Below are 17699 nucleotides of genomic sequence, written 5' to 3' on the forward strand. Positions count from 1 at the left end.
GGATCTAACCTTGGCCTCTTCTGTTTCTCAGCTACACTCTGCCCCTCAGTGATACCATCTGAAAACCTAACCTTCATTTCTACACATACGCTGACAGGACTGTGCTCTACCTCACCACTACCTCTCGACTGCATCACTGTCTCTAAATTTTCAAGATGCTTGAGCCTGACACCCTCTACTGAATGAGTAGAAAGTTTCTCTAGACAAAGACAGCCACTACATCCTCTCCTGTCTTTGCACCCTTCCTGAACTTTGGTCTTTGGCCACTGACTTTAACCTTTTCCTTAGCAACCGAACATGAGTCAGTTGTAGAAAAGTCATATCAGACACTAAGCGCCACCTCTGTTTCTCTCACCAGAGATGCTAGATCTGCTGAGATTCACTGGCACTTTCAGTTGCTGTTAATTGTAGGATTTAATAATGACAATCTGATATTTATGTCACCTAAATATGGACCTCCCAGAAGAGTAAACATCTTCTCTACATCCATGCCATCAGGTAAGTCAACTCCCAGCCTTCACTCTGTAAGGAACTTCAACCTTTTCATCCTCACAGAGGAAGGAATTTTAGGGTCAATGTTCCATCACATCCTGAAATATACACTTGCTTCATGACTGATGCATAGTAGCAGCAGTATGTACCATCTGCAAGACACATTGCGGTGCCTTACCATTGATCTTTCAACACGACCCACAACCTTTACCATTCTGAAGGACAAAGGCAACAAATGAATGGGAGCACCACCACCTGCAGGTCCCCTCCAGGCCACACGACCCTCTGGCCTCAAACTATATCCCTGTTCCTTTGCTGTCACCCGGTCAATTCCTGGAGATCCTCTGTAATAGCAGCATGGGCAACTGTACATGCCTTGGAATATGGTGGTTCAGGAAGGCAACGCACTACCTGCTCCACAGACCTGCTTTTGACCCCTGCCTCTTAATACCTTTGCTTAACAAAAGTTTATTGCTCTCACATTTAAAATTAACAACTGATCCAGCATGCACTGCCACTTGTGGAAGAGAGTTCCAAACCACTCCCACTCTTTGTGCATCAAAGTGCTTCCTGACGTCTCTTTTGAATGGCTTGGACCTAATTTTCAACTCTGCCCCTGGTTCTAGAATCCTGAACCAGTGGAAATAAATTATTTCTATCTCCCATTAATGTCTTGAAGATATCAGTAGATCACCCCTTAGGCTTCTACATTCTAAACAAAACAGTCCTAATTTGTATAATTTGTACCCTTAACTTTCACCCCTGATGTCCAGGTTTCATTCTTGTCAACTTACTTTGTACTCCCTCCGAGGCCAGTACCTCCTTTTGAGGGTGTGGTGCCCAGGTCTGATCTCAGTGCTCCACGTGACACTTAGTAAATCCACAATTAAAAAACCAGGAGTGCCTGGTGCCTGTAATCTCCAGACATTATGTTCCTTAAAATGCAAAATAGCATTAGGAACACTGACTTCAGCATTTATCAAACAGGATAGTCCTGGCTATATTTAACCTCAACCAATGTTGCTGAAACCATTATCTGGACATTGTCTTATTATGGTTTGTGGGAGCTTGTGGAGTGCAATTGACTGCCTTGTTAACAACACTTCAAAATATTTAATTAGTTGTGAAGATTGTTGTGTTGTCATGGGGTTGTATGAGGCACTATATAAATGAAGTCAATCTTTTATTTTTAATAGTTCCATAGTCTGGATGTGGAACTTCTCGAATCATGCAGCTGTGTCAAACTGTATAGAGAGATGTGGATATCAAAATCTGACATTTCTCTTTCTGGCTGTGTCGCACTTTAGTATTAAAAAGGCAACAGTGGCTTAATGTTTTTAAAAATATAAAACATCTTTCAATCAGCAAGGGTTCCTCAACAGTTAGCACTAATCTGAACAACCTGAGGTCATGCTTATAGAGCTTCATGCAAACAGATCTAATCAAGTACTAAAACACAAATTGTTGAGAAACCTAGCTGGTATGGAACCATCTTTAGGGAGAAAAACGTTAACATTTTGCATCTGGTGACACTTCGTCAGAGTTAATTAAATACATCTAATTGTCATTTGAATAATGTGAGATTATTACTGAAGACCACCACTTCTCCTCAGGAGGTCATAGAATGAAATTCTAGGTTTATCACAAAGTGTAGAATATTAGAGCCAGTGAGTACCAATGAGCCTATATCTCCTTATCTAGAGTATTGTGTGCTGTACTGGGCTCCATGTTATATTAATAATGGTGTTGAGAAATAAGAAGGGGTCCAGTGTATATTCACTGGGATGAGGCAATGGATATGCATAAAAAGACTTGAAAAGCACTCAATTTAGAACATAGAATATAGAAAAGTACAGCACAGTACAGGCCGGTTGGCCCACGATGTTGTGCCATGGAATAATCCTAATCCAAAAATAAAATAACCTAACCTACATTCCCCTCAATTCACTGCTGTCCATGTGCATTTCCAGCAGTCGCTTAAATGTCACTAATGGCTCCGCTTCCATGACTACCACTGGTAAACTATTCCATGCGCGCTCAACTCTCTGGGTGAAGAACCTCCCTCTGACATCTCCTCTATAGCTTCCTCCTAACACCTTAAAACTATGACCCCTCGTGGCAGTCAATCCTGCCCTGGGGAAAAGTCTCTGGCTATCGACTCTATCTCTGCCTCTCATTTAGTAGAAGTATTAAGAGGAGTGAAATGGGGAAATGGCAGTCAACAGTTTTAAGCAGTTGAAAAGTCATACTCAGACGAATGAGAGTAAAAGCTTTCCTGTACAGGCTGGAGAAATATCTTTATTAAGGGAATCGAGAGACTGGAGTCTTTGCTCCTTCAGTTCATGCCATGACTTCTATATGGCATAACACCCCTGTCAGAAGGATCAATCATTGGACTCATGGTGAGCAATGTCATCAGAGATAACTTCCATAAACACAACATTGCTTTGTGCTGGTTAATGTGATAATACGTTGTACAGTATTTGAAGCTGCTTAAGTCATGTAATTTGTTTACTGTGTTCCCTTGCCAACTAAAGATCACATATTACAGTACTGAATGTTCAAAAAGCTGTCAGTTTTTATGGTCTTGGGCCTCCTGTGTTATATTGGTCAGCAGATGGTAATTCAATAGGACCTGCTTTTGTTTTTACACAGATGGAGCATTATGACGTATGAAATAAAAATACCGCCGAAACATGCCCTGGCAGTGACCCCAGAGGAGGATGCTGAGGAATCCCAAGTGAGTCTTTAGCATTGCGAAATGCACACAAGCTTTGAGTTACAGAACATCATTTTGCTCAGAGCCAGAATGGGAAAGAACGAATCTGGTAAGGCTGGGTTCCTGTCCTCGTGCCTTACTTCATGGACATTTGCTCCATTACAATTCATTGTTGCAAAAATCAGGAGCACTATGAATCAAGCAGACTAAATAGGAATGAAGCTTAGGAAAATTTAGCCTGAGTTTTTGAAAATGGAAGATTTTTTTATGGATAATATTGAGATGTATCAGTGTAAACTAAGCCAAAGTTCCTTTCAGTTGAATAATCATAATATTGGTTCGATTTGGTCTGCAGTTACCATCACAGATATTTTGGACGCACTTGGAAGCTTGAGAACATGTGTTGTGTAGATGTTAATCTGGCAGGCTGCCCTGCAGCAGTTGCTTCTGCTTGAACACTGATGATGCATTTACAAACCCAGCAAAGCAAGGCTAAATTAGAGAAGTTAGGAGGAAAGAACAAAATGGGAGATCCGTGATACAGTGGAGGACAGGAGAATTTAAATGATAAAACAAACAAGGTGTAATTGAATGTACTGGGAAAATCAAAACATAAAGGATGTGTAGAGCATCTGTAAATCATTATAGTCGGATCAAAGAACGGAATGAAAACTTGAAAAATGTGGCAGAGAGAAATAGATATGCCCCATTGGTAAGGGAATACTGGTAGTATTTCGGGCCAGAAGTTGAGTGTCCCACCTGCTGTTGGAGGTGTGTCCTATCATGTCCAAACATGTTGAATTGAATAACAAGACCCAATGGGTGAGGGTCACTTTTTAGGCTATAGGTATTTTCTAATGAACCCCTTCAGAGATGTTATTTCACACCTCTGGAGCAGGTGGGACTTGGAACCACACCTCCTTGCTCAGAGGTTGGGACAGTGACAATGCTGCTTCCTGTGTATATATCTGCTGCAGCTCCTCAGTTAAGAAACAACACGCTTGAAACACTGATAGGTTGGGAAGACCAAACACAGACCGTTTCAGCAATTCGTGGAACACCTTCTTTCAGTTCACAGTAATGACCCTGAGCTTTCTGTTACTGGTTATTTCAATACTAGTCCCTCTACCTTGCTTGCACTTGGATCTTATTATGTCCTCCTTCTCGTACGGTGCCCCAGTGAAGCTAATGCAAGCTCAAGGAGCAAAACTTCACCATTTGACTGAGTACTTTACAGCCTTCTGGATTCACTAATGAATTCAACCATTTCCACTTATAACCTTTTTATTTTTTGTTTCTTTTTTGCGAGATCAGTTCTGGTGGATCATTTCTTTATTCCTTCACTTTGTAATTGGACGGCCGCTTTCCAGTCATTTGCTCTGCGTATAGATGCCTCTTTTGATTCTGCACCTGTCCCATTGGCGCTTGTACCATGATGCCTTATGTCACATTTTCACTCCTACTACTTACCCTATCACAGATCTTCCCTTCTGCTTGTCCGGACTGACTTAAAATATGTCATATTTCTATCTTCCTTCATTCATTTGTTAAGAAAGGCTATTGTCTTGAAAGGTTAACTGTGTTTCTCTCTACAGGTGCTGCCTGTGTATTTTCAGAGTATTTTCAGAATCGGTTTTTATGCAGGTTCTGAGGACAGTGGATAACAGTCAGGATATTGTGAACATGGGTATATTTAGGAGACATGTTGTACTTCTGTCATGATGAATATAGTTGAAGATAAATCTCACCAGATGTCCTGAATTTTTGGCCAATTCAGTGTATCCGGGATGTCTAACTTTCTCCTCTCAGTTGCAGATATCAGCCTATGAGGATTCAGTTGCTGCTCACCTCACCAAAATCCTCAACTCTGACCAACACTCGGTTGTAATATCGTCTGCCAAGTGAGTCGCTTGATGCATGAAATATCTGTGGAAGAATGTTAGTCAGCTTCCTGACTTATACACATCTACATGGGAAGAATCAGAAGTGAATAATGTATTTGATATATTATCTGATCCATGAGAAAGACTCACCATGCCGCACCGTTGCTATGTGAGGTCTCTTTCTTTGAATCAGATGTGAGTAGGACAGGCAGTCTTATTATTCAGCATTTGAATTTCTGTTGTTTATTCATGCTCCCTGAACCTCCCTGGGTTTTTTTTAAATCTTCTTTGCTCTGACAGTGTGAACTTTATGTAATTGATTTGATTAGGGGTTGGTAGGTTGATCCCTGATTTCACGTGCCACCAGGATTGAGTTAACTCTGTGTGCAAGAGAAGGAAAACAAGTCAATAACTTTAGGGCCACCACTTCCCAGCAAAGTGTAGGGCAGTAATAGGCTATTCAGCCTCTCAGCCCAGTTCTGCCAATTGTAATGGATTGGATCTTAATTTACCTGCAATGGTTCCATAGCTGTTAATATCATTTCTCATCTCTCAATCTCAATTTTAAAAATTTCAGCTGACTCCCTAGTCTTAACACCTTCCCAGGTGGACAGAGGTCAAGATCTCAATTGCCCTTAGCATGAAAAGAAATACATCACAGTTGAAAGGCCCCGCTCTAGTTTTTGAGGTAATATTCCCTAGTTCTGACTCCCCTATAGGAACAATGGTTACTCTTTGCCTATTCTATCAAATCATTTAATCATCCTAAATACCTTAACATGATTGACCCTCAATCTTTGGCTGTCAAGGCAAAATAAGCCAAAATCTATACGATCTATCCCCACAATTTACCTCCTTTAGCCCTAGTTTGTCTTGTGAGTTAGACAGGTGAAACAAAGAGTAGGCTAATGCTCTGAGCAGGCTGCTTTCTACTTGTTTTCAAAAACAATTAAGCCACATGTGTTTATTTACCTGCCTGTAGGTGAAAACACAGTGTCGCAAAAGTACATGTACACTAATATCGATTTGCACAACTGTATGTTTTACAAATCAGAAGGTGTTAAAATGATATTGCACAGCTTCAAACAGTTGGTCAAACAATGGGAAATAAACTGGCTACATTCTCGGTTTATTCTTTAAAGTTCAATTTGAGTTTTCTTCTCAAGCCTTGGACAAAATAATTTAACTAAAGCAAATCTTATTTCCTTCAACTATAAAAGAACTAAAAGGTTTTAGAGATGCATAGCCACAATGTGCACAGTCTAAAGGTAATAAGTTGCTCCAAAACAGAGAAGGGAGCTGTGCTGACCTCTTATAAGGTTTATGTTGTGATAAAATGTTTTAGTTTTGCCTTTGGTTAAGAAACTTCCCTGATGCATTCAGTATGTTACTTCATAAAATAATCTATCCAAATGCAAATATGAAGCAATCATGTTTTCTTGAACAAATAAAGCTAACGGCCAACTTCAGCACATTGATGTGACCTCTACATTATTAATGTGACCATCTCTAGAGCAGTTACCCAGTGAGAAGATCAGGAATTGATCTGGACAAAATGTATCTTCGTTAAATTTTTTTCAGAGATAGGAGGAACTGCGGATGTTGGAGAATCTGAGGTAACAAGATGTAGAGCTGGATGAACACAGCAGGCCAAACAGCTTCATAGGAGCAGGAGGTGCTGCTTGGCCTGCTGTCTTCATCTAGCTCCACACCTTGTTATCTCCATTAAATTTTATTTGCTTTATTGTTCTCTGAATTCCATGATGAAGTAAGGTTCCACAGTGTGAGGGATAAGTACTGCAGAGACTTTGTGACAAATGATTTATGACAGCAGGCATCAGTGCCCAAATCAGTGCAACAACTACTTGCATGCAATGAAAAGGTGAAGACTGTTTTAATGAAATAAAATCAGAAAGTGTTCGAGAAACTCTGCGGTCTAGCAGCATCTGTGCAGAATAAAATGAAGTTAACGTTTAGTTCATTATGATTCTTCTTCAGAACTGAACTGAAGTTTTGAATCAGAAGCATTGGATTTGAAACATAAACTGTCTCCACAGATGCTACCAGACTTGCTGCATTTTACCTGAAGTTCCTGTTTTTATTTTAGACCTCCCAGCATCTGCAGTACTTTGCCCTTTCTTGTTCTGTCTTAATGACTTGTATTATGTCTTTTGATGTTATCATTTTGATCACTGATGCAGTGAAAACCCAGTCGAAGAACTAGAGAATCAGAGTTATACAGCACAGAAACAGACCCTTTGGTCCAACTTGGCCACGCCAACTAGATATCCTAAACTGATATAGCCCCATTTTCCAGCATTTGGCCGATATCCCTCTAAACCCTTCCTCTTCATGTACCTATCCAGCTGCCTTTTAAATGTTGTAATTGTACCCACCTTCTCTGGCAGCCTGTTTCATACATGCACCTTGGCTATTCACCCGGTCCATGCCCCTCAAGATTTTGTAAACCTCTATAAGGTCACCCCTCAGCTTTCAACAGGCCAGGGAAAATAGCCCCAGCCTATTCAGTCTCTCCTGATAGCTCAAATCCTCTAATTCTGGCAACATCCTTGTAAATCTTTTCTGCACCCCTTCAAGTTTGACAACATCCTTCTTTCAGCAAGGAGACCAGAACTGAAAACAGTACTCTAAGACTGACATCACCAATGTCCTGAACAGCCACAACATGACATCCCAACTCTTATACAGGTATTTCTCCTGTAATGCAATAGTTATGTTCTAGAGTGACCTTGCGCAAAATAAAATTGCATTGTAGAAAGTCACTTTAGAAAATCAGGCTATGAAGAAATCAATATACGTACAGCAGAAAGCTCACATTATCCAAACAGCATCCACAATTCATTGTATTACAGCCAATTTGTGTTAATGAAACACATGTTATAGCTTAAATACCTGTGCTTAATGCACTGACCAATAAAGACAAGGATACCAAATGCCCTCCTTCACCATCCTGTCTACCTGTGAAGCCTCTTTAAGAAGCTATGCGTCTGCGCCCCAAGGTCTGTTAGTTTGGCTACAGTCCGAAGGCTTTGCCATTAACTGGTTAAGTCCAGCCATGGTTTGTGTTACTAAATTGCAGCACCTCACGTATATTTAAATTAAATTTCATTTGCCTCTCGTCAGCCCATTGGCCCATACTGTGAGATAATTTCTTTCACTGTCCACTACACCACCAATTCTGTTGTCATCTGCAAACATACCTCCTATAATTACATCCAAATCATTTATGTAAATGATGAAAAGTAGTGACCCAGCAACAATCCTTGCAGCACAGCACTGGACACAGGCCTGTAGTCCAAAAAACAACCATTGTACCATCACCCTCTGTCTCCTGCCTTCAAGCTAATTTTGTACCCAATTGGCTAGGTCCCCCTGGATTTCATGTGAACTAACCTAGATAACCAGTCTACCATGAAGAATCGTGTTGAACACCTTGCTGAAATCCATATATACAAGTCTACCGCTCCAGCTTCATCAATCTTCTTTGTCACCTCCTTGGTACACTCAATCTAGTTGGTGAGACGTGATTTCCAAGCACAAAGACATGTTGACTACCCCTAAACAATCCTTGCCTTTCTAAATGCATGTAAATCCTGTCCCTCAGAATTCCCTCTTGCAACTTGCCCACTACTGACATCAGGCTCGCCAGTCTGTAGTTCCTAGACTTTTCCTTACTGCCTTTGGTAAGGGACATGAGATAGCTTTGGCAAATAGGACTCAGGAGAATCCAAAGAGATTCTACAAGTATGTAAAAGGCAAAAAAGTAACTAGGGAGAGAATAAGACCCCTTAAAAATCAACAAGGCTGCCTAAGTGTGAAACCACAGGAGATGGGTGAGACTCTAAACAAGTACTTCATGTCAGTGTTTGCTGTGGAGAAGGAAGCTAGAGAACTTTTGGAAATAAATAGTCATCATATCTTGAAAAGTATCCATATTACAAAAGAGAAAATGCTGGGTGTGTTAAAATGCATAAAGATAGATAGATCCCCATGACACGATCAGACTTATCCCAGACCTATGTAGGAAGCCAAGGATTTGGTCGCTGATCCCCCTTGCTCAGATATTTGTATCATTGATTGCCATGGATTAAGTGCTAGAAGATAAGAAGTTGGCTAATGTGTTGTCATTATTTAAGAAAGGTGGTGAGGAAAAGCCAGGGAACTATAAACTAGTGAGCCTGATGTCCATGATGGGCAACTTGTTGGAGGGGATTCGGAGGGTCAGGATTTACATGCACTTGGAAAGTCTTACTGATTAGCTTACTTTTAGAATACTGTGTTCAAATATGGTCTCCCTGCTATACAAAAGATTTTGTTAAATTCAAAAACATTCAGAAAAGATTTACATGTATGTTGCCAGGGAGTAGTGGTTTCGAGCTGTACGTAGAGGCTGAATAAGCTGAATTTTCCCTGGATCAGTGGAAACTGAGGGATGATCTTACAGAGGCTATGAGGGGTGTGGAAAGGTTGAATAACCAAGATCTCTTCCCCAGGATAGGAGAGTTCAAAGGTAGAGGGCTAGGTTTAAAGTAAGGGAAGGAAAGATATAAAAGCGACCTGAGGGGCAGCATTTTAACACAGAGGGTGGTACTTGTATTGAATGAGCTGCCAGAGGAAGTGGTGAAAGCAGGTACAATTATAACATACAAAGGCATCTGCGTGATTACATGAGTAGGAAGGATTCAGAGGGGCATGGGCCAAAAGCTGGCAAATGGGGTTGGATCAGATTAGGCTATCTGGTCAGCATGGATGAGTTGAATCGAAGGGTTTGTTTCATGCTGTATGACTCTGTAAGCCACCCTGCAGTCTTCTAGCACCTCACCCATGGTTGTTGAACATACAGATACCTCAGCAATATCTTCCCTTGTCATTTGAAAATTCTTCAAGATAACCATGCAGTATTGAGGAACTCAAGATTCAGAACCATTAAAAAAAATAATTCAGCAATGTATAATAATACTTTTACACAGATAATTATTTGGATCACCTTGATTATTATTTCAAGAAATATTAAACACAGGAAAAAGGGTTGTTTGACTGACATTCAGGTAATGATTGGCTTTATGAAGGTGGTAATCCATGAGAATGGATGCATTGCGGAAGTGATCTTTGGTGGTGGGAAATTAGTTTATAGACCTCCAGACATTCTTTGAGCCAGATTTGGTAACTGGGTTAAAGTTATAGAGCTGATATAATCCAACCAATTTTCATATTTTGTCTGTTAGAATCCTGTGCGAGACTGTGAAGGACTTTGTTGCCAAAGTTGGCAAATCATATGAAAAGACCAACGAAAATACAGAAGAGAGTGAAACACTGACCAACAAAGTAAGAGTTAAGACATGTAATATTTTGAGGAACTTTGACTGTTGTGCATTGCCAGAGCACATTGTGAAACAGAAGCAGTATAAAATTTTGATCGGCATAGTTTGCCGATTGCAGAGAGAAACTTGAGGTCATGGTGTAGGGCATAACAAAGGAACCGATGTGATATCCAAATAAGGCTCCATCCACAGTCATTATTATTTTGGAGAAGAGCTCTCTCCACTTCCTAGTTAACATTCACCCCCGCCACTAATGAAGATACTTACTGGCCATTTTTCACAATGCTGATCACAGAACTTTGCTGAAAACAAATTGGCTGTTGCATTTCCTGATTAAACTTCAAAGTGTCTTGATGTTTGTACACTTCTTTGGGACTACCCCAGTCTCTGAGAATGTGAAAATCCCTGCTGTAATGCTCTTTGTTCTGCATTCTGAATGCCTAATCAAGTCATACCATAAGCTCCTATTTCAAAAAATTTCATTTCTGCTTAAAAATAATTTGAACAATTTGTTAACTAACCAGGCAGACAGTTTACTAATCACATTTTCTGCCTTGTGTGTGATTGAAATGATAGATTTTGTGAGATGGTCTGATGGTTCAGATCCATTTGTGGCCATCCTTTCAGTTATTAACATGCTCTTTCTTTACCCATCGCAATGCTTCTGTCTAGAACCTTCAAACATGCACTCATCTAATGCAACAAGTCACCATTATAGTAAAAATGGTGTTAGGTTTAAAGGCTGAGGAGCTCCCTGTGAATATCTAACTGTTTGATACAGTTAGTGAGTGGGGCTGAACATGGCCATCCACTATTTAGGACTACAGATTGTGAGACGTTGTGTGATTTAATGCTCAAGGCATGTATGACATGTAAGATCAGGTGAATATCCCACGTAATTTTGCTCCGATTGCATTAACGCATTTAAATGGAATTAAAACATGAAAAAGCTGCAGATCATAATTTAAGCTTACCCACAATCTGGAACCCTTTTGACAACATCCTGGAGCAGAAATCCTCGGATGTAACATATATTCTGGTACACGAGAACTGACAAATATGTGCATTAACCTGATCAGAGAAGATTTTTTCTGAATCATAATAACTTACATTTTTATTTGTTCTTGTAATGTGAGTATCTCTGGCTGGGCCAGCATTTATTGCCCATCTCTAATTGCCCTTGAGAGGGTAGTGGTGAGCTTTCTTCTTGAACCGCTACTGCCGATTTGGTGTAAAGATCCCACAGTGCTGTTCAGGAGGGAGTTCCAGGATTCTGATCCAGCGGCTCTGAAGGAACAGCGATATATTTCCAACTTGTGATATGGCCTGGAGAGGAACTTACAGGTAGTGGTGTTCCCGTGCATCTGCCACCCCGTTGTTCTAGTTGGTAGAGGTCTTGGGTTTGGAAGATGCTGACGAAGGGACCCTGGTGAATTTCTGCAGTGCGTTGTATACAGTGCTTACCATTGTGTATTGGTGGTGATGGGAATTAATGATGATCGTGGTAGATAGTGTGCTATTCAAGTGGGCTGCTTTAATCTGGATTGTGTCAAGCTTCTTGAATATTTTTGGAGCTGCACCCATCCACGCTTTGGACATCATGAGTGAGTTATTAATAAACCACAGATGTAACATCTCTGTTCGAGAAAAGGCGGAAGACAGAGCAGGAAACTATAGTCCAGTGCATCTAAAATCTGTCATTGAGAGAACTGTTAAAATCTATTATTGGAGAGGTTGTACCAGGGCATTTAGAAAACTGCAGTGAAATCAGACAGTCGGCATGATTTTAGTAAAAGGAAATCTGTGAAGGTATAACGAGGTAGATACAGGACAGCCAGTAGATGTGGTATTTTTGGATTTCCAAAACCATGTAATTACTTCAAATGCCAAGTGGCCAGTAAAATGGCTGGTGGCACACGCTCAAATGGGGGCTGGTGCTGTCAACTGGCCGCAACACATCTCTCTGCACACCTACAGTGAAGTTAGCACCAGTGTGTGAGCCGACTGCCCCACCTTCATTTCAAAATAATTAAGTTGTAAAACCACAACCAAATTAAATCAGTATGTGATTGAAACAGTTTGTTTATTTTGGATCCGTTTTCTTATTCCAACAGGATGAGTGTTACCACATTATTGGAAAAAAATTGCATATAGGTTCCAGTGAAGTCACACATAAGTGTTTCTGCTTATGCATGCTGGTTATTCTATCCAGTGATGACGTTCTCAATAAACAAAAGCCTTCCAAAAGGCATTCAGTAAGGAGTTTTGTAAAAGGCTACAATACAAGAGCTTCTGTTATTGAAAGGGGTGAGGAGCGGGTGCGGGTAATCCACTGGCATGGATAGAGAATCGGCTAATGAACAGGAATCAAATAATTAGGATAAAATAGATAATTAGCAAACTGTAACAAATGAAATGATATGGGAGTCAGTGCTGGGGCCACAAATATAGAACATAGAACATTACAGCCACAGAAACAGGTGGTTCGGCCCACCGTGTCTGTGCCGATCATGATGCCATTTGAAATTAATTCCATCTACCAGCCTGTGCTCTGTATTCCTCTATTCCCTGCGTGCTCATGTGTCAGTCAAAATATCTCTTAAAACTTTGCAATTATATCTGCTTCTACTACCTGGCAGCGCATATCAGGCACCTTCTTTAAACTTCCCCCTGCTCATTTTAAACCTATACCTGTAGAATTTGTCAATTCCACCAGGAAAAAAGATTCTGTCTAAGAATCTTTTCTTATTTATGCCGCTTATGTTTTGTATGCTTTGATCAGGTCACACCTCAGCCTCCGGCACTCTAGCAAAATCAATCCACATTTGCCCAACCTCCTCTTTATAGCTAATACTGCTCTTGCCAAGACTGCAGAAACTACAGAATCATGAACACAGCCCAGCCCACCAGACAAACTAGTTGATCCCTCTCTCTCTACCCATCTCTGTACCTTATCTGCAGCTGTAACACTGTATTCTGCACTCTGTTCTGCTCCCCTAATGGGCGGCACGGTAGCTCAGTGGTTAGCACTGCAGCCTGTCAGCACCGTGTTCGATTCCAGCCTCGGGTAACTGTCTGTGCAGAGCTTGCACATTCTCCCCATGTCTGCGTGGGTCTCCTCCAGGTGCTCCAGGTTCCGCCCACGGTCCAAAAATGTGCAGGCTAGGTGGATTGGCCATGCTAAATTACCCGTAGTATTCAGGGGTGTGAGGGTTATAGAGGAATGGGTCTGGGTGGGATATATCAAGGGGTGGAGTGGACTTGTTGGGCCAAATAGCCTGTTTGCGCACTGTAGAGAATCTAATCTGATCTACTTTGTATGGCATGATCTGCCTGTAGAGCATGCAGTAACAATGTTTTTCACTTATTGTGACAACAATAAATCAAACTTGAATACACTTCAATCCATGCAACATCCTGGTAAACCTTTTTTGTACTTTTTCCAAAACCTCCACATCTTTCCTACTGTGTGGCAACCAGAACTGCGCACACTTTCCAGCTGTGGCTGAACGAAGGTTTTATATAGCTACAAGATGAACTGCCAACTTTTATCTTCAAGCCCCAAATTATGAAGCCAAGATTGCTGTATGCCGCCTTTATCACCTTATCCTCCTGTGTTACCACTTTTGTCCCTCTGTACATCATTGCTGTTAAGGGTCCTGCTACTTAGTGTATACTTTTTTTTTGATTTTGACCTCCCAAAATGCATCACCTCACACTTGTCTGGATTAAACACCATCTGCCATTTATCCACCCAACTTTCCAACTATCTATATCTCGCTGTATGAATCCTTTGATAGCCTTCTTCATTATCCACAACTCCACCAATTTTTGAGATGTCTGCAAACTTGACATTTTTATCCAAATCATTATATATATTGCAAACAATAGAAATCCCAGTACTGATGCTTGTAGAACAACACAGACCTCCAGTCAGAAAAGCACCCCTCCACAACTACCCTTTGTCTTCCATGACCAATCCAATTTTATATCCAACTCACTAAGTCATGGTGGATCCCATGTGACTTAATCTTCTGGGCCAGCCTATGATGAGGGACCTTATCAGATACTTTATTAAAATCCATATAACAACATCCACTACCCTACTCTCATCAATCACCTTTGTCACTTTCTCTGAAAGCTCAATTAAATTTGTCAGACAAGACCATGCCTACACAAAACTGTGCTGACTAACCTTAATAATTCCATTCTTTTCCAAATTTGAGTAAATGCTGCCTGTAAGAATTGTTTCCAGTAATTTCCCTACCCCTGATGTAAGGCTCAACGACCTATAATTTAGTGGCTTATTCCTGTTGCCTTTCTGAAATAAAAGAACAACATTTGATAATCTCTGGTCTTCTGGAATCTCATCTGTGACAAAAGAAGATACAAAGGTATCTGTCATGACTACAGTAATCACGTCCCTAGCCTGCCTTATAATCCTGGGATTGATTCCTTCAGGTCCTGGGGACGTAGTTACCTCCCTGTTTTCGAGACACTCAATGCTATCTCCTCCTTAATATTGACATGCTCCTCCCTAATCTTACCATCATCCATACTCTTCTCCTTGGTGAAAACCGATGCAAAGTACTCTTAAGGACTTCACTCACTTCCTCTGGCTGCATGTGTCAATTCCCTCCATTATCCTTAAGTCTCCCTATCCTTTTCCTAGTTATCCTCTTGCTCCTGATCGACATATAAAATGCCTTTGAATTCTCCTTCATCCTATTTGCCAAGGATATTTCTTGGCTCCTTTTAGCTCTCCTAATTTCTTGTTTAAGTTCCTTCCTGCACCTTTACATTCCTCAAGGGATTTGTTTGATTCCAGTTCCTAAGCCTCACATATGCTTCCTTTCTTTTCTTTTTGATTAAACATTCACTATTTCTTCTCGTTCCAGGGTTCCTGAATCTTGCCATCCTTATCGTCCATCCTCACAGGAACGTGCTGGTCCCAAATTCTGATCAACTGGCCTTTAAAAGACTTCCATGTAGATTTATCTTCCATCAGCCTCGCCCAGTCTATTTCTCCTGTTCCTACCTTTTCCCAGTTTGCCACTTTCACTTGATGACCAGTCTTATCCTCATTCAGAATTATCTTAAAATTTACAGGATAATGATCACTATTTCCAAAATGGTCCCTCACTGAACCTGGCCAGCCTCATTTCCAGTACCAGGTTTAATGCAGCCCCTTTCATAGTTGCATTATCTACATATTGTTTCAAGAAGCCCTTCTGGATACATCTACAAGTTCTCCCTTATCTAAGTCCCTGGCACTGACTGTGTCTTAGTCAATATTAGTGAAGTTAAAATGACCCACTGCAACAACCCTGTAGTTTTTAAATCTTTCCATGATCTGTCTACATATCTGTCCCTCTGTCTCCCACTGGGTATTGGGAAGCCTATAGTACAACTACACTTTTCTTATTCGAAAATAGAAATTGCTGGTGAAATCCAACAGGCTTGACACCATCTGTGGAGAAAAAGCAGAGTTTTGGGCCCAGTGACCCTCCTTTAGAACTGAGTGTAACTCAATAAAGGTTGCTATACATGCTGAAGATGGGGTGAAGGAAATGGAGGAGTAAATTACGGGTGAAGTTGGAGCCAGAAAGAGACACCAGCAGTTGGGCAAACAAAAGGATGGAAAATGGTGAGCTGGGGAAAATCAATAGTTACTAATCTGGACCGTTAATAGTTGACATTGGATAGACTGACAGGGCCTGGGGCTGGGCGTGGGTAAAGAATATGGAAGAAGCTGCTCAACCCCTCAAATTATTGAACTCGATACTGGATTCTGAAGGCTGCAGGGTCCCCAGTAAAACAATGAGGTTCTGTTCTTCCAGCTTGCACACAGCCTTGACACGAGACAGATGTTGTCCGGAGACAGGGTCATTTTTGCAGACAGAAAGTCAATGTTCTGCAAAGCAGTCACCCGGTCTCCCAGGTGTAGAGGAGACCACAATGTGAGCAGGGGATACTAGGCTAGATTGAGTGAAATGAGCGTAAATTGCTGCTTTATTTGGAGTACACATTTAGAGCTTTGGATAGTGAGGAGGGCAGGAAGTAAGTGGGCAGGTGTTACACATTCTGCCATTGCATGTGAAGGTGCTTTGGGGAGGTGTTGGGAGTGGAGGAGTGGACCAAGGTATCCCAGAGGATACAGCCCCTGAGAGAGGCTGACAAAAGCAAGGAATTTCTGTCCACTCCTGGCATCCCGCTGGAGATGGTGTAAATGGCAGCCTATGATGCATTTGGATGCAGATGCTAATGGGGTGGGAAGTGATGACCACAGGCTCCTTTGGTTCTATGGATGGGAAAGGGGTGAGGGCAGAAACCTGGGAGATGGATCAGTCATGGCTGAGGGCCCTGTAAAGTATAGTAGCAGGGATTCCTCAGTTGAGGAAATTCTAAGTCCGTCGTGTTGAAGGTGGCATCATCAGAACGGACGCGATGGAAACAGAAATTCGGAGAATAGAATGGAGTATTATAGGAAACAGAGTAAGGATGTATAGTCCAATTAACTGTGGGAGTCAATGAGTTTGTAATAGATATTGGTGGCCAGCTTATCCAGAAATGGAAACAGAGATGTCGAGGTGGTGAGGCAGGAATCCAAGTTCGACCAGGTGATTGTGGGGCAGGGGAGAAGTTGGAAGCAAAATTGATAAATTTTCCTAATTCCAGACAAAGGAGAGAAGCAGCACTGATGATGTAATTGATGTACCAAAGTAACAGTAGTGGGGAAGGACCTAAGTAGGACTGAGAACAAGGAATGTTCCATGTTCCGCACAGAGACTGGCAGAATTGAGGATATGAGGATACCCATGGCCACATCTTTGATCTGAAGAAAGTGAGGGGATCTAAAGCAGTTTTCTGACTTTTGAACACTATCCATATGGCTTTGCTGGGTGAGCCCTCCAAGATGCCCTCACTTAGTGCAGCTGTGACATTCTTCTTAATCTATAATGCAACTCCTCCATCCCTTTTACATTTGTCTCTTTCTCACCTGAAACATCTAAATTCTGAAATGCTTATGTCCAAGTGCTGTTCTTCTCAAGCAAATTTCTATAATGGTTACAACAACATTGGTCCATAACCTAATCCAGGCTCTAAGCTCACGTGCCTCAATCGTTATGCTTATGTTGAAATAAACACAGTTCAGACCGTCAGTTCTGCTGTGTTCATTAATATGGTCCAGCCTGTTCTTCCTATTAACCTCAAAATCTCCTCAATCACTCTACATGCTGACCAGCTGTTCGGGTTCCTATA

The 17699-nt window shown here is 41.3% G+C and overlaps 1 protein-coding gene across 4 annotated transcripts in view; it reads left to right on the forward strand.

Annotated features, from left to right (window-relative positions):
• dgkh (diacylglycerol kinase, eta) overlaps positions 1–17699 on the forward strand; it is a 529882-nt gene that overhangs the window by 393369 nt on the left and 118814 nt on the right. For 3 of the 4 annotated variants that reach the window (XM_048541055.2, XM_048541057.2, XM_059650501.1), the window contains 3 exons: positions 3148–3232; positions 5021–5112; positions 10341–10440. In XM_048541055.2, the coding sequence (XP_048397012.2) occupies positions 3148–3232; positions 5021–5112; positions 10341–10440 (277 nt within the window). The remainder of the gene's footprint in view (positions 1–3147; positions 3233–5020; positions 5113–10340; positions 10441–17699) is intronic. The other variant, XM_048541059.2, reaches the window with a different exon arrangement.

The sequence above is a fragment of the Stegostoma tigrinum genome, chromosome 12 (genome assembly GCF_030684315.1).
Source record: "Stegostoma tigrinum isolate sSteTig4 chromosome 12, sSteTig4.hap1, whole genome shotgun sequence".
NCBI classification, from domain to species: domain Eukaryota; kingdom Metazoa; phylum Chordata; class Chondrichthyes; order Orectolobiformes; family Stegostomatidae; genus Stegostoma; species Stegostoma tigrinum.